The sequence below is a fragment of the Micromys minutus genome (genome assembly GCF_963924665.1).
Source record: "Micromys minutus genome assembly, chromosome: 13".
Taxonomy (NCBI): domain Eukaryota; kingdom Metazoa; phylum Chordata; class Mammalia; order Rodentia; family Muridae; genus Micromys; species Micromys minutus.
This window is the reverse complement of record NC_137982.1, coordinates 14,521,038-14,546,659: the sequence shown is the minus strand read 5'-3', so window position 1 is coordinate 14,546,659 and position 25,622 is coordinate 14,521,038. Positions and strand designations below refer to the sequence as shown.

Genomic DNA, 25,622 nt, shown 5'->3' with positions numbered 1-25,622 from the left:
TAAGGTGGCTGATTCCCTGGAACTGGACTTGTGAGCAGCCATGTAGGTGCTGGTAATAGACCTTGGATCCTCTGGAAGAACAGCTAGTGCTCTTAATCACTGAGCAATCTTTCCAACCCCAAGGACAGGGATTTTGGTCTATTGCAGCCATTGGTTATTCTAACTGCCTGCAAATGTGTATCTGTACTTTGTTGCTATTCGGTTTACAGTTGTCAAATGGACAGTGTTAAAGCTACAGTAGGTGTCAAGAACTGTTCTTCGCACTGGGATACGACAAAAACAAACAAACAAACAAAAAACCTTTCCTGCCCACTCCTGGAACTCATGCGTTTAAGTCTGTTTTCCAGTCTATCTTATCTGTTTCCTTTGAGATTTGGGGAAAGTAACACATGCAAGCTTTGCATTCCTATCAGTCTTGCAAGAATTGAACAGGAAAAAAAGTGTCAGTATGTACAGAATTTGCCATAAGAAATGCTTTAATGTTTGTTTCTTTCTTTTTTCCAAGCCGGAGAATTGGGGGTATTTAGTTTGTTTCAAACGTCTAGATCAGATCTTCACTAACCCTGGAAAGACGTTGCCAGTAATCCTAACTTTAACTGAAGATAATTTACAGAGTAGGAGTGAGAGCTAGGAAATTCTTAGTTAACCACTTCGTGGTCTTCCCTTAGAAAAAGCCTCATCTGCTTTTTCAGAGGTGAAGTCTGTTGCAAGGGTAGAAGAGAGAGAGAGCATTTCACTAAAACTACAAATCCCAGCACTCCCCGCAGCATACAGCTACCGGTCCCAGTAGGCTTTATCAGAAAGACCGCCGGGTTCTCTTGGAGATCTGCGGCCCGGAATTCCGTATGAGAGTGAGCGGAAGAGAAGCGGGTCAGGTTTTTACGTCGTTTCGCAGACGCCACTCACGGATCGGACGTGACGTAAGGAGGGTTCCGGCTTCGGCCTCCGCCGCTGCCTCCGCTACTACAGCCGCCGCCGCTGCTGTTGCCGCGGCTTGTTCTTCCTAAAATGGCGCCGCTAGATCTGGACAAGTATGTGGAGATAGCGCGGCAGTGCAAGTACCTTCCGGAGAACGACCTGAAGGTGAGCCGGGCCGGAGGCCGTCCAGCTTGCGAGGCGAGCCCCTTCCGGCTGTGGGGCTCCCGCCGGCCCTCCCTTCTCCCACGGCGGGATCCCTACCGGGCGCCGGATCCTGGCGCGGCGGAGGGCGCTCGGCGGTGAGAGATGACCTGGTCCGACGCGGCGTGACGCGGAGAACCAGGGGAGCCCGAATTCCCCGAATGCTGTCCGGTTCTATGAGGGGAGATCCCGGGGGATGTCACCATCCCCTGGCCCCCACGGGACTCCAAGCTTAAGACTCACTCTAACTCGCTCGGTCTCCCGGAGACGGAGCCCGGCGGAGGGGGGTCCTTCCAGCCGAGGTAACAGGAGCTGCTGTCTGCTCCTGGGACGCGGCCACAGTGTGTTTAAGTCCCTGAGAGGTGGGAAGCCGGTGGGCGGGATCGATGCGACCATAATGGAAGAGAATGACAAGTCGCCTCTGCTTCACCACTCCCCTAAATTGCTTCTTAGGAGTAGTTTTCTTCTGATAATTTCGATATGAACCCCATTTCTTAGCATGTCGATGAGCTATTTAAGTGAATAAGCACTTGCTTATCAAGAAGTTCAAATGTTTTTATGACCTCTGAGCTATTCACCTGTAACTCAAGGTGTCATTTGCTTGGTTTTCCAAAGGAGGTCTTACTGAGTTCAGGTTAAGTGAATGAAGTAAAGGAAGAAAGCCGTTGGTATACCGCTGTTTTCAAACGTATTTTGTTTCTGCAAAAACTAGTGCTTAGGACCACATAGATGTTTACCCGATGGTTGCCAATGTCTATTTTATTCCGTTAACTTTGATTTACTATGTAGTAAATAAGTCACTCTAGATCATTTAAAATTTTTCAGGCTGTTTTTATAATATTTTAAAGCCATGGGCTTAAAATAGTTTATTTTTTAAGAAAAAAAAATGCCTTTTTATAATGAACTATATTTCTCTTGTGAAGATTTTGCTCTATGTCTGTTTTCCTGTCTCGTCTGGTACATGAAATTTATATTAAAATCAACCAACAAGTCTGCAAAATGTTTCAGACCTCATGTGTTGGTTGTGTGAAGGTATATACCTTGTTGTATCTTAGATACTGACTGTATGTGTGACATGATTGGTATTCATCTTCAGCCACCTGAACCAGTCATTTGCCTTTCTGCTTGGTAGTTTTTGTTTTCTGAGATAAAATCTTAAGATAGTTCTTGCTGAGGCTGGAGAGATGGCTCAGTGGTTAAGAGCACTGGCTGCTCTTCCAGAGGGCCTAGAAGTTCTGTTCCCAGCAAGGACATGATAGTTTCTAACATCCTGTAACTCCAGTTCCAAAGGATCTGTTGCCCTCTTCTGGCCTTTATAGGCACTCGTGTCTGTGAAACACATGTGTGCAAGCAAAACAGTCTTACACTTAAAATAAAAATAAATCTTAAAAGTACCTGAGGATGACCTTGAACTCCTGATCCCTTGCTTCTGCTTCCCAAATGCTGCACCCTAACCAACATTCTGGCTGTGTTATGCTTTTTCTTTCCAGTCCTTATTTTTTAAAAATAAGATTTATTTTTGATTACTTGGAGGGGGTGGGGGGGTCGCCTTTGTAGGCTAGAGGTAGGAGATCACAGGCAGTTGTGAGCCAAAAGATGAGGGTGATGGAAACTGAACTCAGGACTTCTGTACAATCTTAACTGCAGAGCCATTTCTCTAGATCTTAGATATAGATATTTTGATAAGAGTATCATGTGACCCAAGCCTACCTTTCAGCCCCAGTTCTCCTGCTTCTACCTTAGTAGTGGTTTATTTTATTTTATTGTGGTGTGAGGGTTGAACTGAAATTTTTTAAATATATATTTGTTGGTTTTTACTTATGTATATGTATGTGTACCTGTGAATTTATGTGCACCGTGTATATGCTGGTACTGGCAGAGGCAGAGGGCATCCTATCCCCTGGAGTTGGATTTATAGGTGGGATGAGCTACCTTATGTGGGTGCTGGGAATAGAATGCAGATCCACTGCAAAAAAATAGTATGTGCTCTTAACTGCTCTGTCATGTCTCCAGCCCCACATGTATCTGTTTCTTACTAGACTTCCCCACTCCTTTGATTTCTTGACTAACTACTGGGAAGAAAATCTAAATTTTCTGTATATCCTTCAAAAAGTGTTTCCTATCCTGGAAACAGTTTTATCAGATTAATTTGCTTGTGCGGCCAGTCTCTGATATGGTTTCTGTTTGCTTGGTTGCTTATTTGTTGAGATTTGGTCTGTTGCTATGTGTTGTAATTCTGTATCCTAAGGTCTAGTCACCTCAAGATAGTGAATTCTCTTTTTTTGTGCAAACCCTGCTTCTTAATTTAAAACTATTGGTTAAGTAAAGAAAACGATGCTTACTGTCTGTAGCTGGGCAGAAGAGAGGTCGGTGGAGCTTCAGTTTCCAGGCTTGAGGTCTGAGGTAGGCCAGTTGGAGTGAGTGGGAGCAGCCCAGAGGGACATGGCAAGTGATACCTCAGGGTTACTGACAGGGAAGTAGAGAAACTAGCACAGAGGGGTGATAACTGCCCGGCTCTAATGCTTTAAGGCTTCTTATGAATATAAGAGTTGGTGTCTTTTATAAGGAAACTAAATGATCTAAGGTGGGTAGAAACCCCCAAATATTTGCTACAACATGGTTTTTCCCTGAAGTCCAGTCTTCCCTGGAACTCAGCTATGTTGCCCAGCCTAGCCTAGCCTTGAGCTAACTGCAATTGCAGTCTTCCTGCCCCTTGTCTCCTGAGTGTTGGAATTACAAAAATGAGTCAGCATTCCTGACTATCTAGTGTTTATGAAGTTCAGTTTTAGCTAGTCTTGGTGGCAAATGCATTTAGTCCAGAACTCAGAAGGAAGAGGCAAGTGGATATTAGAGGTTTGACACCAGCCTGGTCTACATAGCGAGTTCCAGCCCAGTCAAGGCTGTATAGTAAAATTCTACCTCAAATAGGAAGGGAGGGAGGAAGGAAGGAAAAGAGAAGAAAATTCAGGTTTTTTTTTAATGATCCTCCGGTTCTACATAATGAGTTCGGAAGAGAAAAAGAGAAATTTTTATTTGTGTTGCCTGGCATAAATAAAGTACAAACTAAAAATAGGTAGGCCAATGAAGTATTCTAGGAAACTTTATTATTTATTTTATGTATATGAATGTTTTGTCTGCATATATTATCTGTACCCTGTGCTTGACTGGTGTCTGAGAGAGTCAGAAGAGGTCTTCAGATCTCCTGAAATTAGAGTTTCTGGAAGGCTGTAAGCTCTATGTGGGGGCTGGGAACTGAACATGAGTCCTCTGCAGAACAAGAAGTGCTCTTAACTGCTGAGCCATCTCTCTAGCCCTGGGTCTTCAAAAAAAAAAAGATTTTGTATGATTTTATTTTATGTGTGTGGATATTTTACTTGTATGTATATATCTGTGTACCACATGTATGCAGGGAATAAGAGGGCATTGGCTTTCTTGGGGATGAAGTTACAAATGGTTGTGAGCCACTATGTAGATGCTAGGAATTAAAAACATATCCTCTGGAAGAACAGCTAGTATTCTTAACTACTGAACCATCTCTCCAGCCCCTAGCACTATCTGTTTAGAGGTCTTAATGCCAAAATAAAAGATTCTACCAGAGGAAGGAGAGAAATAATTAGAGACATTTAATAAATATTACGGAATGATTTTTTTCTAAAAGACAAGTTTATTAATGTTTTAAATATTAATTTTAATTATATATATACATGTATGGGTATGTGCATGTGTGGGAGGAGACCAGAGATTGGATCCCAAGGAGCAGGGGTTATATGTCATTGTGAACTATCTGATGTATCTGGAAATTTAATTTGGACTCTCTGCTAGAGTAGTATGCATTTTTTAAAAAAGGATATAGTTTTATTTTATGTTTATGAGAGTTTTGCTTCTGTTGTATGTATGAGTGCCACATGCGTGCAGTGCTCGTGAAAACTAGAAAGCATCAGATACTATGGAATTGCAGTTACAGACAATTGTAAGCTGCCATGTGGGTTCTAGGAGCTGAACCTGGGTTCTCTGCAAGAGCTACAAGTACTATTAACTGTGCAGCTATATCTCTAGCCCCATACTTGTATTTTTTGAGTTAATTATAAGTTGGAGGCATTAAAATTTTTTTATATTTCTAAATTTGTAACACTCTGGCTGAATTGGAATTGGTTAGATCACTAGGAGTAGTAAAGGAATGAAGGTAAGCAGACATTGCTGTAACATCTTAAAGAGCTTATATCTATAAGAAAGACTCCACAGAATATAACAAAAAGTACAAATGTTTAAGTTGTGGGGGGCGAGTACATTCTAATGCATATGTATACACACATATGTGCTGAGGCCAGAGGTCAACCTCAGGTGCCTTCCTCAGTCATTATCCTCCTTGGGTTTTTTAGTTTGATTTGGGTTTGTTTGTTAAGTGTTTCTTAAGTTTGTTTTTTTGAGACAGAGTCTTTTACTAGATCTAGTGCTCATAGATTCTGGTAGGCTGGCTGGCCACCCTAAGGAATCTGAAATTACAATCATGTACTAATTAAGTTGTTTCATCTGTTGGGTTGGGGAATCAAATGTAACACCTTGTGCTTGGTAGGTAAAAACTATCACTGAACTATAACCTGAATCCTGTAAATTCCTAACCTTACTTTTGGAAAGAGGCCTAATTCTGGAGGGATAGCTCAGAGATTAAAAGTGCCTATGTTCAACCCCAGCACCTATATGGCAACTCACAACCATCTGTAATTCCAATCTTAGAAGATCTGATGACATCTTCTGACCTCTTTAGGCACTGAACAAATGTCTTCATGCCCATAAGTGCCCAGACATACATTCAAGCAAAACACACATAAAATAAAGAATACGATTTAAAAAAAAAAAAAAAAAAAGCATTTTGGGAGGATGTAGAGTACCTCAGGTGGTAGAGTGCTTAGAATAAATTGATCACTTGACTTGATCCCCAGTAATGAATAAAACCAGACTTGGAAGCAGAGGCAGGAAGCTCAGAATTTCAGGGTCATCTTTATATGATAAATTTGAGACTAGTCTGTGTTACATGAGATCCTGTCTCAGAAAATAAAGACTGAGAAAGCTATAAATTTGAGATTGTCCCCGCCCTCCCTCTCTCCCTCTCTGTCTCTGAGTCAGGGTCTTGCTATATAGCCCTAGCTGGCCTTGAACTCACAGCAGTTATCTTCATTGGCCTTCCTTGTTCTGGGATTACAAGTGTGCATCAGCTTGTCTGGCCACCATGCCAGGCTATACTATGCTTTTTATTTAGTGTTAAAAGGGTATTTTCTAAACCGTTTTTGATAGTGCCTGGCAGCCTGTTTTGACTGTTTAGCTTCAGTCATCTTCTCCTGTATCATCTTAAAATACTGTGTAGCAGTGCTGCCTAGTAGAAACACAATGCCTTCAATTTTCTAGTAGCTACGTTTTCTGTAACATATAAAAATAAATAAAAGGGGCTGGGGAGCAAGCTGTCCTTAAATTTGTAGTATTCACCGAGAGGACCCAAGTTTGGGTCCCAGAGTCCAGGTTGTACTGGTCACAAGCACCTGTGATTCCACCTACGGGGAGGGTCCAACACTCACTCTGGCCTCTTCAGGAATATGCACTTATGGGCGCATACCATTGCCCTCATGTGTACATGATGAAAAATAAAGCAAAACATGGAAGCAGAGGCAGATCTCTTGAGTTCAAAGCCAGCAACACAACCTTGTTTCAAATACAACCAAACAATAAAGTAGAATAAAATATATCTTGGAACCGTGGAGGTAGCTCTTCAGTTCAGAGAGCTTGATGCTCTTGGCAAAGGACCTGAGCTAGGTTCCCAGTGCTTATCCACAGCCGTGATTCACCAGCTCTAGAAGGACTCAATGCCTGCGGCATTTTTGGGCACCTGCACAGACCCACATCATACACATAATTTAAAATAAAAATAAATCTTTTTTTTAAAGCAGGTAAAATGAATATTTATACCAGTTTCATTGTGAAGTGTGTATGTCAGAGAGACATAGAAACCAGGTCTTTATACATACTACACAAAACCTGACTACCAAGTCTGTCTCTCTCTCATGTGCATGTGTGACCCGACAGCTTTGCAGACTTACTTAAACATGATGTAGCTAAACAAGTGCTAGGATTACAGGTATGGAACGCCACACCTAACTATTTTCTTAAGTAGCCTCTTGTGTCAAGTAATAAGTCAGATGAGTGCCAAGGATAGAAGTAGATGCATCTTTCCCTTTGGAGATGGTCCTTATACAGTGTAGCAGGTGCTCCTATAGAAGGCTAAAGTCAGAGCCTTGAATGTGAGTTTGTTTCTGTTTTTAAGACAAGGTCTCACTTAACAGCTAGCCTTGTTTACAGTTGTCTTCCTGCTTCTGCTTCTCTGGTGCTGGAATAACACGTATGCACCTGAGTTACATCTACACACACACCCATGTTTGTAGATACTAGAAAATATGTAATTTTGAGATATTGCTAGTATATGACTAAAAGGAAAGGTCAATTTAGAGACAACTATTAGAGAGATACATCCTTTGTCTTTGGAACAGGGTCTCACTATGTAGCCTCGGCTGGCCTGGAACTTGCTAGGTAGCCTAGACTAGTTTCAAGCTCAAGAGGTCTACTGGCCTCTGCCTCCCAAGTGCTGTGATTAAAGGTCTGAGCTCTATGCCTGGCTATAGAGATACCGTTTTTGGTGGTGGTGGTGTTTGTTTGTTTGTTTGTTTAGTTGGTTGATTTGTTTTGGTTTTTCAAGACAAAAGTTTCTCTAGGTAACACCTCTGCCTGTCCTGGAACTTGCCGGAGGTAGAGACATGAAGGTCACAAGTTCAAGGTCTTTTTCAGTTGTGTAGAGAACCTGAGCTACATAAGACCCTATCTCAAAACAACAGCAAGCATATATTTACAATTTTGAGGGAACAGGGAGTCTGAGGCAAACAATAGAATGGAAGACCATTAATGTATATTTTGAAGAAGATATACAGAAGAAGAAAATTTCCTAAGAGTAAGGCCATGAAACTGTTATTGTCTGAGGATTAAGAATTAATTAAATGTCATTGTGCACCATCTTCTGTGTGGAGGGAACACCCAAGATTGGTCAGAGGGTAGACGTCTCTCACGGGATAGCAGCGAGTGGGCGTGTGCGCCGAGCATGGTTGAGTGCCTACACTGAGGTCATAGGTCTCTGGGAACTGGTCTGAGGCACAGAGACAGCCTTCCACATCTACTCACTGGCATGTCAGCCAAGGCCTGCGGTCCTCAGTCGTGTTGCCTGGCTTTCCCTTTTAAAATCTGAAGCCCCTGACCCGGAACAGCAAGTTTGTGAAGCTGAAGGGGAGGGGAGAATCTGCACTCTACCATTCTGCACAGCCTCACAGGGCAGGACACCATGCTTAAGGCCATGTTGAGCGGTCATGTGGAGGTGCTCACAGACACTGCAGGTGCTGATGGACTGAGTGGAATGACTTTGGTACAATCCTCAACTACCTGGTCGGAGCCACTGCCTGAGTGTACCAGAGAACTCAGGGTACTAGGTGAAGCCTGATACTACCTGGTACAGGGCCTGATTGAGGACTGTCAGCTGGTGATATGGTCTTACCTTATTGTTCTACCTCGTCTGGAATTTGCTGTGTTGGCCAGACTGGCCTTAAACCCACAGAGATCTGCCTCCCCTTTCTGAATACTATAATTAAAAGACCATGCCCAGCTTCCAACTTACTTTTTGAGATAAGGTCACAGTGAAACTGGAATTTACTGGTTTGTCTAGGCCTTCTGCCCAGTGAGCTCAAGGGACTTGCCCATCTACACTTCATTGATGAGATTACAATGTGTGCTATGAACTTCTCAGATGGATGCTAGGAATCTGAACTCAGGTCTTTATGATTATATGATGAATTTTATGGACTGAAGCATCTCTCCAGCCCCACCACCTTTTATTTTTAGAGCAGTGTTACGAACTATAGAAATTTAGGAAATAGATCACCAAAAAAATTAAGCATCAGTTTTTTTCCGAGGTTTGTGTGTGTACGTGTACATACATGTATGTCTATTCACTAAAATTCGGCCATGTTGTATGTAGTTTTATATACTGCTTTTATTTACATTGTTAATAATTGATATCTTTCTATGTCAGTCAAATTTTACTCCTAACAAAAGAATTAACGGAATATGATAGGGAGAGGAATTAATTTGCCCTGAATGTGAGATAAGATTTTTTAGATTGTGACTATTTAGAATGGTAAGAGAAGCCAAGTTTTCCACAAACCAAGCAATAAACAAAGCTCTGAAGCGTTTGGGGAAGGAGAGCCCAGGTCTTACCATTGTATGCCTAGGTTTTATGAGGCTACTGCAGTAGAGTTCTGACTTACAGAGGATATTTGCTGAAGTTTCAGACATTTATTTTGTGGGTACTAGATAGGAACTTACGTGCTACTTCTGCTGTTTGTTCAGCTTTGTAATACTAGAGGTTGAGCCAGTACCCTGTGACTGTTAGGTTCTCTGCCACTCGGCCATATTCCTAGCTATAAGCTCTTGGGGAATCAGAGACATTGCTGTCTAAATCCTCATTCAGGATCTATAGAACTAGCATTTATAAGAAGCAGTTATACTCTTAATCTAGTTAGCATACCTGGGTTAGATGAAGGGTAAAGAATCCTGTCTAAGCAGTTGACATGTCTTCTCCAGGTACTCAGCCTTTGAGGTTGACAAGGCTTCTGGGTGATGTTCTTTAGTTTATGGTATGGGATGGAATGTGGGCCAGTTACCAGACTGAACTTGCAGTTCAGGAGTCATTATGGACTATGAGATCCAATTTCAGTTGGGTACAAATTCTAGCATATTGGAATGTGGAAACTGGAGCCTTTAAGGATTCCATTAGGATTATGATTCATTTTAAAACATTTATTGAGTGATAACTTCTTTTGTTATAGAAAGGATAATGGGTATTTTCCAAAGATGTGTTCAATAGAGTAGTAAAAAGAATAAATAAGGAAAAACAAGTCAGAAAATGTTTAGTTGGAACCAGCAGTGAAAACATATTATATAAAATAAATGCGGCAATAACCCGGTCACTTTCTAAAAATTAGACACTTAAGTATTCTAGAAGCTGCCTGGCTAATTTTAGAACATGAGTTTTTTTTTTTTGTTTTTTTTTTTTTTTTTTAAGACAATATAAGCCAGGAGCTACTCAAGGAAAGCATGTCCCTGATAGAGGGAACAGAAGCATTTCTCCTTAGGTCTTTCCTAAAGGTTTGGTCACAGCCTCTTGTGTGTCATGTTTATAGTGCATACAGTAAGACACTCCCTGGAGGCTTTATTCAATAATGAAAACATACTACTACAGAGAAAAGAAAGAGTACAGTTTGAGTGAAGACAGGCCTCTCTAGATAGAGCATCTTAAACTTTTACTCACAATCCCTTTTCATCCAAGAGTTCTATGAAACCCCTGGTATACAGGTATATATGTTAGATATTTTTATTCATACTTATAAAAATTACTTTTAAAATTACTTTAAAACAAGTCCTTGGAAGCCAAGCGTGGTAACACACACACACCCAGCACTTAGGAGTCAGAGGCTGGCAGATCCCTGAGTTTGAGGCTAGCCTGGTCTACAAAGTGAGTTCTAGGACAGCCAGGGTTACACATGAAAACCCTGTCTCAAAAAGCTGTCATCAGAAGAAAAAGAGAAAGAGGAGGGAGGGAAGGAAAGAGGGAGAAGAAAGGAAGAAGAGGGGGAGAAATAGTAGGATAGTAGTAGTTGCCATTCTTGGTGTACATGTAATTTTATCACTTATTAAAGTGGAAGCAAATTTGCATACTAATAAAATGAATGTGCTTGTTTCTAAGTCTAGAGAGAATATTTGATACCGTAAGACAGTTCAGCTTTTCCAGTGTTGATGGATATTCTGATGTTATAATAATAGGAATGCCACTTTATTTAAATACATAGTACAAACTTACAGAACTGTTTGAAAATTGTTGGAAATTCTGATTTTGTTTTAATCCCAAACCAAAGTTAACTTAGTGATTTTTAAGAAATGAAAGTAAGGCTAGGCATGGTGGTATATGCTTTGATCTTAGCCCTTGGAAGGTGAGTTGAAGGTCAGCCTGGTCTACATAGGGAGTTGCGGAAAGCCAGGATGGGAGTTGGGTGGGGAGCAGCCCACCCACCCTGTCTCAAAAAAACAAAAACAAAAAACAGGAGAAGGGGGGAAATTGAAACTAAAGTCAGCCACTTAAGCCGCAATTTTTGCTATTTAATTTTTGGGTTTTTTTAAAAAGACATATCTACTTATTTTATGTATATGAGTACACTGTAGCTGTCTTCAGACACACTAGAAGAGAACATTGGATTTCATTACAGATGGTTGTGAGCCACCATGTGGTTGCTGGGAATTGAACTCGGGACCTCTGGAAGAGCAGTCAGTGCTCTTAACTGCTGAGCCATCTCTCCAGACAAGGTCTCTCATAGCCCAGGTTGATCTCCAACTATATAGTTGCAGGCAGGTGTCCTTGAATTCTTCATCTTCTTCTACTTTCAAAGTGCTAGGATCATAAGGGTGTACCTTTGTGTCCAGTTTATACGGTATTAAGGATCAAACACAGGGCTTTGCAAATATTCAGCTGTAAAATTGGAGAGGGGGGTGTTTCATCTGTCCCTAGCTCCTAGAATAATGACTCTGAAACTCAAAGTATACAAACTCTTGGCCATAAGCGTAGCTCATAAATTACTCATCTACTCTAAGTTCTTCCAAGTGGTTGGTTACCTCTGCTCAGTTCCTATGTTTCTGTCCTCCATGTTCCCAGGCTAATCCTCTCCCACCTCACTCTCTCTGAATCCTTACTTCCTATCAGGACTCCTACCTCCTATTTTCTGCCTCAGCTACAGGCCAATCAGCTTTAATTGACAGGTGCTGCATCCATATAGTACACAAGAGATTTCCTCTACATTCCACAGACACTGCTGAATAAACTACATCCTTAGCTCTCCCTTAACTACATCCTAAACTTTTTGAATTTGCATTTATTTTTAAATCTTACATTGTGCTCATCACTTTATTCTATCAAACTACTTTAATTATAGTAGCCTTAGAATATGCTTTAATAACTGATATGTCAATAACCTTAATATCAGTATTGTTTCCCAAAATTAGTCTAGTAAATTTTTGAGTTTCTTTTTTTCTCCAGATAAAGTTAGTAGTTTTTAAGTTGTCCTGCCATCCAATCCTGCCAAGGAAATCACTATGTTAGATAAAATTATGCTAGGATTCCATGTTAATGATAAGAAGGATTTTCAGCCTAATGTATTAAGCAGCATTCATTCAGCAAACAGTTTACTTTGCACATTTCTTCTGAAATGTGATTACCACCTCCCCCCATTCCTTATGCCTAGGAGGTGGTTGAGACTGAGGACTGCCCACCTAGAAAGCATTGCCACTCAGGCTCTTCCTCTTCTGCATTTTATTTTATTTTCTGCAATGTGCTTATTCTTGCTGCCTGGCGCAAATGTTTACTTATGGAGACTGTTTTTATTGCCCTTCATTTTCCCTGAAAAGCTTGAGGCTAACTGTAAGATTAAGATACTTGTGAGAGGTCACAGAGTTAATTCAGCAATGAGACCAAGATCTGAACACAATTCATTCCTCGTCAGTAATCTCTGTTCTAAATCAGTTTTTTGTCTCTTTAATAGACATGAAAGAACTGCTAGCCAAACAGACTCCACGTATAGACTAGAGGCACATACATGTTTTAAATAAGAGAACTACTCTATACCTAACTAATGCTTTCCTCCACTAAGAGGCAGCCCTTACTGCAGTTAGAATAGAATCCATAGTTACAGTTATAAATCAGGTTATATTAAATTTAAACCAAAACTAATTCTGGGTGATCTCAGATACATTTAAAGAGGATGAAAAAAAAAAAAAGAAAGAAAGAAAACATGTTGGAGAACCCTGAGGGAAAGGCCATATTTTTCAGACTCGCCTCATTCCTGCTGCTTTGGGAGCAAGGTGCCTAAGATGGTGCTGCAGAGCTGTGCTCCTACCCAGGAACAGCACAAAAGCTGAGAAGCAGGAAGGCCATCTCTTTCTTTTAATTATTTTATTTACTTAATGTTTTGATACATTGTCTTATTGTGTACCCATGACTGGCCTACAACTTAGTATGTAGACCAGGCTAGCTTCTGTCTTCCCAGATGCTGGAATTTAAAGATATGTGTGCTCCTTGCCTCCCCCCACCCCTGGCTAGGTAATTTATTTTTAATGGATGTATGCATGTATCATGGTGCAGAGGACAACTTGCAGGAGTTGCAGGTAGTCAGTTCTCTTCCTTCCACCCTGTGGGCTCAGAGGATCAAGCTCAGCTCTTTAGTGTTGGTAGCAAGTGCCCTTAACCCACTGAGCTATTTTTTCTATCCCCAGTAAAGCCATTTCTAATCATCTTAGAAACCTTCTGTGACAGCATTTTGTGTACAACCATTTCCTGTTTCTCCTTCCATCACAAAGATGTCAAATTCCGAAGTATTTCACAGTCTGTAGCCTAGCTTCTGGAGGGGGCGCCCTGCTATAGCACTGTGCTGCTCTCACAGAGGCCAGCCAGGTTCACTTGCTTCCTTCCATGGTGAGGGAACTGAATCCCAAGACAGTGCCAAGAGTACCTCCTTACACAAGAGCACTCCCTTTCACTGTCTTTTCAGTTTTTCTTATTCCATGTGTATGGAAGTTTTGTCTTCATTTATGTATATGTACCACATACATGCCTGGTGCCCCTGGAGGCCCTGGACTGGAATTGCAGATGATTATAGATTGTGAGCTGCCACGCACGTAACTCCAGACCAGGTGTTTTAACCATTTATTTTGAAAATTGTTTTTCAGAAACAGTAGGCAATCTGAGAAAATTGAACAGATGATATTCATTAAATAAGCATACTCATTAAAAAATGTAATGGTTAAACTAGACATTGGTAGGGGTCTATGCTCTCTTCTGCAGCTCCAGAAATGAGTTCTGCTGTCCTGCTGGTTCTTTGACTTCTAGAGAAGGGGGGAGATTCAATGGCAATTAAAGCTGCCCTGTGATTATGTACATCTACAGTAGCAACCAAACAGTGGAAGCTGATGAAATTCCGTGGTCTTTCCTTTGCAGGCACAGCAGCTCCCTGTAATAAAACAGGCACAACTGTCTGATCCATGTATGCACAAATTAGCAATGACTGTAGATCTGTTTTCTGTTTTGATGGCTTTTCTGCTCTAAACTTCTCATTTTTTACTATCCTGTCAACACTGTGAGGCCATACTCTTGAATAAGGATTTTCTGCAATCTGACTCTGCCTCCAGCATCTGCTGTGACTTCACAGTGGACCCTGCAAACCAGTCAACTGAATACTGGTCAGCACTGGGAGCCCAGCTCCTTATTTGCTTGTTTTTTTTCATTTTAGGTTTTGGAGACAGGGGTCATAAATAACCCTGGCTGGCCTGGAACTCTCTGTGTAGACAAAGCTGTTCTAGAAATCACAGGGATCCTTCTGCCTCTGCCCATGGAATGCTGGAATTAAAGATATTTACTACCACACCTGATTCTTATTTTTTTAATATTTTTAGTTATTTATTATGTGTTTATGTGTGTGTGTATGTGGGGAAGGTGCATGCACCATAGCATGTATGTGGAAGTCAGAGGACATCTTATGGGAGTTGGTTCTTTCTTTCTACTATATGGATCACATGAATAAAACTCAGATTGTCAAGCTTGGTGGTAAGTGCTCCAACCTGCTGCTGAACTGACTCTATGACCTGATATAATTTTATCATTAAAGAATTTTATGGGGCTGGAGAGATGGTTCAGTTGTTAAGAATATGGATTGCTCTTCCAGAGTACCTAGGTTTAATCCCCAGCTACCTACATGGTAATTTCACTACCATGTGTAACTCCAGTTCCAAGGGATCTGATGCTCTCTTCTGGTCTCCACAGACGCCAGGTGTGCATGTGGTGCATAGACATACATGCAAACAAAACACTTATGCATGTAAAATACAGTAATAAGTTTTAAAGGAATTTTATATAGCTGGGTGTGGTGGTACACTGTGTAGTCTGCAAAATGAAGGCAAAGGATGGGTTCAGTACATAGGTGATTAAGGCAAGTCTAAGGTACATGTCTCAAACAATAGCAGTAAAAGAATTGTATGTAAGTGAAATCATGTATGCTTGGGATACTTTTTCTGAAAGTGAAGTTTCTTGAAATTTACTCAGGTTTTTGTATATCAATAGTTCATTTTTGATTTGTATTCTGTGTTATACAGATAGGTCATAATTTTAATGTGAACTTAGTGCAATTCTTAGGTCATATGGTTAATTTTTTAAATTTTTTATTAAATGTGTAAATAAGTTTTATTTTCTTCCCATCAAAAAGGAAGGACTTGAGGTTGGGGAAGAATTAGCTCAGTGATTAAGAGCACTTGTTGGCCTTGCAGATCACCTGGGTTTAGATCTACTACCTCATAGTATTAACTACAGGGGATCTGCAGGCACCAGGCAGGCAGATGGTACATACAGGCAAAATACCCATGCAATAAAATATTTTTAAAGGAAATTTGTTTTTTTTTTTTATTAGTGTTTGGTTTGTTTTATATCTTTAGTTTTAAAACTTATTGTAAAACTTGGCATCTTCTTTCCTTTCTCCTTTCAGCGGCTATGTGACTATGTTTGTGATCTGCTCTTGGAAGAGTCGAATGTTCAACCAGTGTCAACGCCAGTAACAGTGTGCGGGGACATACATGGACAGGTAAATTTCGTGAGGACATTTTAGTGTTTGTACTGTCAGTGATCCATTCGGTTTTAGCTTGTGCTGCAGAATAAACAAAACAAGACCCAGCCGGTGATTAGGTGGTGTTAGTTTCTGGGCTACTGTACTGGAAAATAAAAGTAGTGGTCCAATATTTCATGAGCTTTTTTGAATTCCACTTGTGAAGTATATAGATTGCTGTGTCCTGTGGAACAGTGTGGGGTGTTCTGTGAAGGTAGAAAATATAAATATAGATGCTCATAGTAATTACAGTTAACATGAGATGGTTTGATTTTAAGTACTTTTTCAGGTTCATTCAATTATGTCTTAATAAAATCTGATAATTTCTTCAGTGAGAATGAGAATAGCAAAGGTTCAGAAGAGAAATATTGCATAATTTTATAGCAAGTCATTAGTAGAACAAGATGGAAAAAGTCTTAGTTCATTTTTTTCCATTGGGACTGTAGGACCTGGAATACCTGCTTTTTTTTTTTTTTTCATTTTAGTTTTTTAACTTTAAATTTTATTATTTTGAATTGTGTATGTTGTGTAATGTAATGTGCATGTGTGCGCAGGTGCCCTTTGAGGCCAGGGGAGTTGGAGCAGTAGGAATTATAGATGTAGTGAGCCACCTGATACGGGTGCCAGTAATTAAGCACTGGTCCTCAAAGCAGTGCACTCTATTAACCACTGAGCCATCTCTTCAGCCACCAAGTTGGCTTTGTTTATAAGAATTCCAAAGCACTGGCTGGAGATTACACTTTGACATTAGATTCTACTGTTAGTGTCCCATCTCTGTTCTACCATTACCTGATTTTGTAGTTCATCACTGGGAACTAAAGGCTGAAGAGCTTATGCATACCCTACTGTGTACATACATTGTAATTGAGACTATAGGACCTGAAATATGTTACAAACAGTCACTCTACCACTCAACTGACAGTCTGCAAGTTCCTTTCCTAATGTGATGGTGTAAAGGGAGAAAATGTGTCCCTGGATAGAGGCTACTTCATAAATAAAAACAGTCTAGCTACCTGCAAAGCTAGTTTCTTTTTGCTTTTTCAAGCACTTTCCTAGACAGTGGCATCCTTCTGCCTCAGCTGCCTAAGTACTAGGATCATAAGTAGGGGCTTCTTCTGTTTGTATTTTGGTTTTGTTTGTTTGTTTGTTTTTATGTGTATGGTCTTTGGGGGGGTTGTTTTGTTTTGCATGTCTAGTGTCTATGGAGGCATTGGATTTCTTAGAACTGGAGTCTGGCATTACAGATGGTTGTTAGCTGCAGTATAGGTGCTGGGAACTAAAGCCAGGTCTTCTGAAAAAGCAACCAGTGCTCTTAACTGCCGAATCATCTCTCCAGGCCCTCTTGGTTTTTTGAGGCCTGAAACTTGGGATCCTTCTGCCTTAGTTTGTGCCACCATACCCTATGACCAAGACTTTTTAATACGTAAAAACCAAATCAATGAGATTGCATAGATTTCAGGATCAAGATATGAGTCTAAATGAACATATTGGCATTATGCTCTAGGAAAAAGATTATAGACTTCAGGGCTCAAAAAAATGGGGATTTGGCTAAATACTAGCTACTTAAGTTACTTGAACTTGCAAACAGATTCTCTAAGTGGGATCTTGAAAGTGGTAAAAGCAGTGGTGTGTGTGTGTGTGTGTGTGTGTGTGTAAAACTTCTAGTGCACAGGATATGATAGTGCACAGCTTTAATCCTGGCATTCTGAGTTCTGGGTCTGCCTGATCTACATAGTAAATTCCAGGACAGCTAATGGCAGTATAGAGAGACCCTGTCTCAAAGAACCAAATACAAAAGAAACAACAAAACGTCTAGTGTCTTACTGTGACTAAGGGGAGTGACTTTGGTTTTGCTTAAGATTGTCATCACTCAAGCAGCAAATATTATTAGGAACTCTTGGTGCTCTCGGATTTGCAGTTTTGCACTGTTCTGTGGGATGTGCTAGGAACTGTGCAAACATCCCAGAGATGTTTTTCTCAAGGGAAAGTGTTCATGGCTACTTTGAATCATGAATTGAAAAAAGCTGATTTTAGAGGATACCTAGGGGTCCCCCACCTGCTCAGAGAAGGGGGGGATATGCAGAGAAAGAATTGTGGGAGGGGGTGACCAGAAAGGGGGGGGAGGCAGTGAGCAGGATGCAAAATGAATTAGATAGATAGATAGATAGATAGATAGATAGATAGATAAATAGATAGATAGATAGATAGATAAAATGTTTAAAGCTGCTTTTTTAAAAACTGCTGCTTATTATTTGAGAGAAAGTAACAAACTGGTTTCTTAGACTTATAAAGATAAAGGACATAAACTAGTAATTTTAAAGGAAACAATTGACATTATTTGTTGCTAGTGACAGTATCTGAGTTTTACTAATAAAAATTTGGATTTGGGTAAGTTTCAGTTTAATCACGGACCTAACTTTTATTAGGGTATGGGGTCTCACTGTATAGCTCCAGCTTTTAACTCACTCTGTAAACTGGGCTGGCTTAAAACTCCACCCACCTTTGCCTCTCAAGTGCTGAGATTAAAGAAGTATTAAAGATTTTTCTGATAAGTGATGATGTCAGTAAATATTTTAATGACATATAAAGAAGTATCATTTCATACTCCTGATGACAAGTATATCATTTACTAAAGCAGGTGGCAGTGGTCTGACCATATTGCAGTATGGTGTTACATTCATTCTAATGTAACTTTAGATCTTATATTGTGAATTAATCTTTGTTTTCTTGTTGGACTTTGACAGCATTAAAAGTAGAATATACACTGTTATATGAGAATGCTAATAAACACTGCTCCTCTGGTGAAACAGGCAGGAATTGCGAATTTCAAGGCTAAGCTGGGCCAAGTTCTCTGGAAAAGCTGCCAGTGCTTTTAACCTGTGAGCTATCTCTCCAGTTTCTACCAACTCATTTTTACCTTCATGAACTAAAATTTTTGGAGACTTCTAAGTGCTTTTTAGGTTTGGGACTTAGATTCTTGTCAGTTTTGCATATACTTTATTTCGTCTTTCAAATGTAAATATTTGAAGTCTGTTAAACTGTTTCTTTACATATCTTATTTTCAATTTATTTTACTGATTTACAGGAATTTATAATTAGCCTATATTGCTTTTCTCTTACAGTTTTATGATCTTTGTGAACTGTTCAGAACTGGAGGTCAGGTTCCTGATACAAACTACATATTTATGGTATGTAAACACTGGTAATGCCAAGTGCTTATTTAAAATAAAAGGTCTTGACTTATTACATACAAATTCTATAATTGCTATTTAAATGTATGAAAAGGTGAGTCTGTACTTTGCTATATTTTTTCATGTTTTCTAGTTGCATGTGATTACTATATTTGTAAATCACTATATAAATAGAACTGGTTGTCCCTGCAGTGATGGCAGGAGGACCACATAGAACCCCTAATCTAAATGCAGGTATAGTTTATTTCATACTTTTCCCTAATACACACTTGCTATTATAGTGGATTTTTTTTAACTTTCCTTTTTTAATATAATGTTGTTTTTTTTTTTTTTTGTTTTTTGTTTTTTGTTTTTGTTTTTTTTTTCCCCTGAATCTTGCGTGTTGTGTATGCACACAGGGAGGCCATTGATAACCTTAGACATTGTTCCTTGGGTTCCATCCACCTGTTCTTGAGATAAAGTCTCTCATTACCCTGGAACTCCCTAAGTAGGCTAAGCCGGCTCAAAGCAAGTCCCAAGGCTCTGCCTGTCTCCCCAGTACTGGATTATTAGAACATGGCACCATGCCTTGCTGGTTCTGTGTGGGTTCTGGGGATTGAGCTTAAGTATAGCCTCATACCTACAAAGTAAGTACTTAACCCACTTAGCTACCTTTCCAGCCCATTAATTAAAAAATGTGTATGAGTGCTTTGCTTACATATTTGTCTGTACCACATGTATGGCTTATGCCTGTGGAGGTCAACAGAGAGTATTGGATCCTCTGGTAATCGAATTACAGATGGTTGTGAACCACATGTGGATGCAGAGAATTAAGCTCAGGCCTTTTGCAAGAACACGTGCTGTTGCAAAGTTCTCCTAATTATTAATAATATTTTAAGTTTTTAAAATGTGTTTTTTTTATGTTTATGGGTATTTTGTCTGCATGCTTGTCTATTTGCCATATGCATGGTTGGTGCAAATGGAGGCCAGAAGAGAGTGTCAGATCCCCTGGCACTGGAGTTGCAGATGTTGTTAGCTACTGTGTGGATGCTGCAATAGAACTTGGGTCCTCTGGGAAAGCAATCATTGTTCTTAACCACTAAGCCACCTCTCAAACCCTATTACTATTTTTTAAAGAAGCTATTTTCTAAATATTGGTATTGGTCTAAGTCAGACATTAGTGTAAATAGTATTTTATATGTAGGGTTTTTTTTTTTTTTTTTTTTTTTTTTTTCTGTTTGTTTCTTTTGTAAGGGGTCTTACTATGTTGTCCTGGCTGACCTGAATCTCTCTTAAGTCGACCAGGCTTACTCTCTGATTTATTGTCTGAGAACAGAATCTCTTACTGAGCCAGAAACTCTGGATTTCTTTAGGCTACTCAGGTGGCCAGAGGCTTCTCCTTCTCAGTCCCCAGTGTTTGGGTCATAGGCATGTGCAGCCATTTTTTTAATATCCATATTAGGGACTCATGCTTATAGAGAAATAACTCCTATTTCTAAATAATGTCTTAAGAATTGCTTTTTAAAAGCAATGTGCAGCTGTTTGTTGTTCTTTTGGGCTATCACATTGTACAGTTTGTAACTATAAACTTTTACTTTACAGGGTGATTTTGTAGACAGAGGTTACTATAGTTTGGAGACCTTCACTTATCTTCTTGCACTAAAGGCTAAGTGGCCTGACCGCATTACACTTTTAAGAGGAAATCATGAGAGTAGACAGATAACACAGGTGTATGGATTTTATGGTAAGACTCTTTCTTTGATTCTGAGTGTGATTTTACTTTGGGGGAGGGAGAGTTGTATAAGTCATATACATACTTTGTATTGTTTTTTACTTTACTCCACACTTCCCCCAGTTAACTGAAAATGTTGCCATATAGTGAAAGGCTGAATGCTGTTACTAAGGCTTTGGTATGCATCTTTTTAAATTAGTGTAAGAAAAAAAAAGAATCTAACATTAAATTTCCCACTTTGGAATTACTGATTGCTTGTTTAAAATGCATATTGTGGGCCTATGAGGTGGCCCCATGGGTAAAGGCACTCACTGCTAAACCTGATAACCCTAGTTTGTTTACTAGAGCCCACATGGTAGACTGAGAGAACTGACTCCTGAAGGTTATTCTCTGACCTCCACATGTGTGTTCTACAGCATAACTTCCAATATACACAAAGAATGAATAAATATAATAATTTTTAAAAAATATTATACTTAATGTTTATATTTGTGTATGTGTGCGCATGTACTCTAAGAACACATGAGTTCTGTTGTTCTTAGAGTCCAGAGGTACTGGATCCTCTGGAGCTGGAGTTAGTTATAAGTTGTCTGATAGGGTACTGGGAATTGACTCCAAACTACTGCTCAGTCTTAACTGCTGAGCTGTCTTTCCAGCCCCAATTTTAAGAAAATGTAGATTGCTGGATCTCATTTCAAACATTGTAATCAAATTCTCTCAGTATAGGACCCTAAAATCTACTGAAGGTGGATGCTATGCACATTAAACACTGGGGTTTTATCTGCATGTGGCTCCCCTCTGTACCCCGTCTCCTCTTCCTCTCCTTTTCTTTGTTTTGGTCAGTGTAGGTGATTGAACCCAGAACCTATGTATACTAGGCCAGTACTCTGCAACTGAGCTTTATACCCAGTCCTTCCTTAATCTTTCAGTTTTGTTTGATTTTGACAGGATGTCTCCATAGAGATCCATAGAGGCCCAAAGTGACCTAGAAGTCATCCTTGAGGGCCTTGATGACATGCTTCTTCTGTGGCAGCTTCCTGAATGCTAAGATTTTGGAATATTTGGAAAACATTAGATTTCTTGAGGATAAGACACAAATCTAAATACAGTTATGTTTTTTATATAATATAATATACAATTTTTATTCATTGTATAATATATAGTCTGAAAGTAATTTTCTATAATACAAATTGAGTACCTCTAATCTGAAAATTTACAACCCCAAATCATCATCTGTAAAGTCTGGAACTTTGAGCACCACTGTGACAATCAAAAGTTTCAGATTGTGGATCTGGCACTCGAAATTTCAGATTTCTGGTACTTTTGTTTTATGTGGGGGCACATGCCCAGAGCATACAAACTAAGCCCTTTGTCACTAAGCTACACCTCAAGCCCTAAACTAAAATCTGAAGTGCTGTGGAACACAAACCTTTGTTTTTTTTTCTTTTTTCTTTCTTTCTTTTTGGAATTTGAGATAGGATTTTGCTACATAGGTCTGGATGGGCTGGAGCTTTCTGCTTGGCAGGCTGGCCTTGAACTTGTATGGCAGTCTCACTGCCCGTCTTAGTTTCTAGACCTCATTAATCTAATAGTGGCTTTCATTAATGAGAATATTCCTGTTTTCTTCACAGATGAGTGCCAAACCAAATACGGAAATGCTAATGCCTGGAGATACTGTACCAAAGTTTTTGACATGCTTACAGTAGCAGCTGTAAGTTTATATGAATTTCTTTAGAGCTTCAAATATTTTTATTGCCAATAATGTAACATGTTTTTATCAGTTGTGGCCATTCACTTAGTTTTAGTGTTGTTGAATTTATACATGACTAAATTTGAGTTTATTGTCTTTTGTTATTCTTTTTTGTTTCTAGTTAATAGATGAGCAGATTTTGTGTGTTCATGGTGGTTTATCTCCTGATATCAAAACACTGGATCAAATCCGAACTATTGAGCGAAATCAGGAAATTCCTCACAAAGGAGCATTTTGTGACCTGGTGTGGTCAGATCCTGAAGATGTGGACACTTGGGCAATCAGTCCCAGAGGAGCAGGTTGGCTATTTGGAGCAAAAGTCACAAATGAGGTAAAGATAACATTTTTGGAAAAGTAGTTCTTTTATTGGTAAAAGAATAATGGTGAGCTCATATAATAAACTCATAGCCTAATTTATTAAAATTATGGTTGTTACTGAGCATCAGATTTCTACTGTAGTTGGTTGATTTATGCTTCCTGAATGGTTCAGTGAGATTATGTAATGAAAGTACCTATCCCAACATTACCTGCTGATATTATTAAAATAATAGTTAAGTAACAGGATCACCAAAACAAGACAGACAGTTTGTTTGGTCGATATATCCTGAAACTTACATATATTCTGGCTGTCTAATCCTGGTTGAATTCAAATTTTATTTCACTTATTTTTTTGTTTAAAACAACTTTTAAGCTGTTTGTTTGTTTGTTTGTTTTGAGACAGGGTCCATGTAACTCTTGTTCTGAACTCACTATGTAGAACAGGCTGGCCTCTTAACTCATAGAAATCTACCTGCCTCTACCCCACCCCACCCCCAACCCTCAGTGCTGGGATTAAAGGTGTGCAACATTATGCATGGCATAATCTTTATGTTTTATTTTATGTGTGTAGATACTTTGCCTGCATCTATGTCTGTGCATCATGTGCATGAAGTGCCTGAGCAGGCCAGAAGAGAGTGCTAGGTCTCTTAAGACTGCACTTACAAGTTGTTTTGAGCTACTGTGTGGTGGTTGGGAATCAAACCCTTGTCTTCTGGAAAAGTAGCTATTGCTCTTAACCATTAAACCATCTCTCTAGCCTGATTTCAAATTTTAAAGTAATACACATGAGCAAAGAGAATCCAATATTGTTCCAAGGTATGTACTGAATTCTTCATGACTAGGTGCAAACAAGAACCATTAGGATTACAAGCTTTGATTTCTAATCTACAGTGCTAGCTCCATGGGTAAAACTATTTTAAATTTCAGAAACTATTTGTTTAAACTTTAGGGTAAATAAATTACAAATAAGCTATACATAGAAATTCTGACATTTATTTTTTGACTACAGCCTTAGCAAATTGTGAACCTATTTGTCGTGTGTGTGTGTGTGTGTGTGTGTGTGTGTGTGTGTGTGTGTGTGTATAAAACAATGCATACAAAAAAACAGCCGAGTACAAGTGTATTGGCAAATAGCATTCACAGACACAGGGATGATGTTCTGTCAAGATATGTTCCAACATAATGGAGTCATAGATCCAGGTGCTGGGACCATTGGTTTGTCCTCAATTATGGAAAGACTTGACCCAGACTGGACCTTTTTCTCTTTAGGTTGTAAAGAAGGATAATCTCTTCATGGTGTGCTGTAAATCCTCATATAATAAGATTGAAAGTAATGTTATTATGAGGTCATTAAATACAAAATCTTTGTTTTGTAATTGATGTTAGTTATATAATTATTTTCCCCTAGAAATTTATTGTTTTACCTGATACAGTTCTTAGTAGGTGGTTCAGGCTGGCCTCAAACTCTCAATTCTAGCATTTTCTGTAATGTTTATTTGCCTCTGTGTGTGTGTGTGTGTGTGTGTGTGTGTGTACATGCACACTTACACACATGTGTGTTAGAAGGGTGTGAAGAAGTTATAGGACAACTTGTAGTCAGTTTTCTCCTACCCTGGGGTCAAATTCTGGTTTTTAGGCTTGGTGACAGGTACTTACTTACCTGTCTACCAGTCTAGCCATCCATCATCATCATCATCATCATCATCATTATTATGACTACTACTACTAAACTGCTGCTAATACTTTTAAAGTTGTGCTGTCTCTTGTGTTGCAGAGGTAGGTTTCAAACTTGTAGGTGCAAGTGATCCTCCTACTCAACCTCCCAAGTAATAGAGTACAAGTGGTGGGTGACTGCTGTACCTGCTTCAGAAACTTGTAATTGTGGACCTTGTACTTAATATAGACTTGGGCCAAGGTTACTGGAAATTTTGAGGATGATTACAACGTGGGGTTTTAGAGTCATGATAACTGTATTCCTGTACTTGCTGCTGCTTGGAATGGTTATTAAGCATGTGGATGGAATACTTACAAAGCTTTTCTAAATTTCAGTTTGTTCATATCAACAACTTAAAACTCATCTGCAGAGCACATCAGCTCGTGCACGAAGGCTATAAGTTCATGTTTGACGAGAAGCTGGTCACAGTGTGGTCTGCTCCTAACTACTGCTATCGCTGCGGGAACATTGCTTCCATCATGGTCTTCAAAGATGTCAGTACGAGAGAACCAAAGTTATTCCGCGCAGTTCCAGATTCAGAACGTGTTATTCCTCCCAGAACCACAACGCCGTATTTCCTTTGAGGCCTCTGCCATCCCACTGGCCCACTTTTTGCCCTCTTTTACCCCCAACTTTCTTGTACCCTCTACAATATACTTTTTATTGAGCACTTTGCTGCTGAAATGCTGCCTCTTGCCTTTTTTTTTTTAATTTTAAATTATCTAAATTTATTGTTTGTTATGGTGTCAATAGCAGTGTTTTTCTATCAGTTTTGTCACTCATCCTATCCCCACCTTGGACTCGTTTGAGAAGACTTGAGAAATGTCTTAATACTCACATTGCTGCATGTAGCTCTTGCTTTTTTGCTGTTCTGGGGAGACAGGAAGCATTTCTTTTTTAAAATAGCCAATTGACAATTACGTGGAAATCCTCCTCGTTTGTATCAGCCAGCCTTCTGTTTTTGTTTGGTAGGTTTAAGAAATTTCAGCAGCAAAGTTGTCCAGCGGGCAGGATGGACTGCATATGCCTGAGTCATGTA

General features: G+C 39.5%; 1 protein-coding gene across 1 annotated transcript; it reads left to right on the top strand.

Moving 5' to 3' along the window:
- Window positions 1-865: 865 nt before the first annotated feature.
- PPP6C (protein phosphatase 6 catalytic subunit) lies at window positions 866-25,267 on the top strand. The gene is made up of 7 exons (XM_080927199.1): window positions 866-1,083; window positions 15,783-15,878; window positions 19,022-19,087; window positions 20,672-20,813; window positions 22,433-22,512; window positions 22,673-22,882; window positions 24,919-25,267. The coding sequence occupies exons 1-7, from the start codon at window positions 1,009-1,011 to the stop codon at window positions 25,165-25,167; spliced, it is 918 nt and encodes a 305-aa protein (XP_080783325.1). The 5' UTR covers window positions 866-1,008; the 3' UTR covers window positions 25,168-25,267.
- Window positions 25,268-25,622: the final 355 nt, after the last annotated feature.

Excerpts from the sequence above, each read along its gene's own strand:
- PPP6C (XM_080927199.1), top strand. The coding sequence starts at position 1,009 with ATGGCGCCGCTAGATCTGGACAAGTATGTGGAGATAGCGCGGCAGTGC. Across the intron at positions 1,084-15,782 it reads TTCCGGAGAACGACCTGAAG|CGGCTATGTGACTATGTTTG; the intron begins GTGAGCCGGGCC and ends TTCTCCTTTCAG. Across the intron at positions 20,814-22,432 it reads ACAGGTGTATGGATTTTATG|ATGAGTGCCAAACCAAATAC; the intron begins GTAAGACTCTTT and ends TTTTCTTCACAG.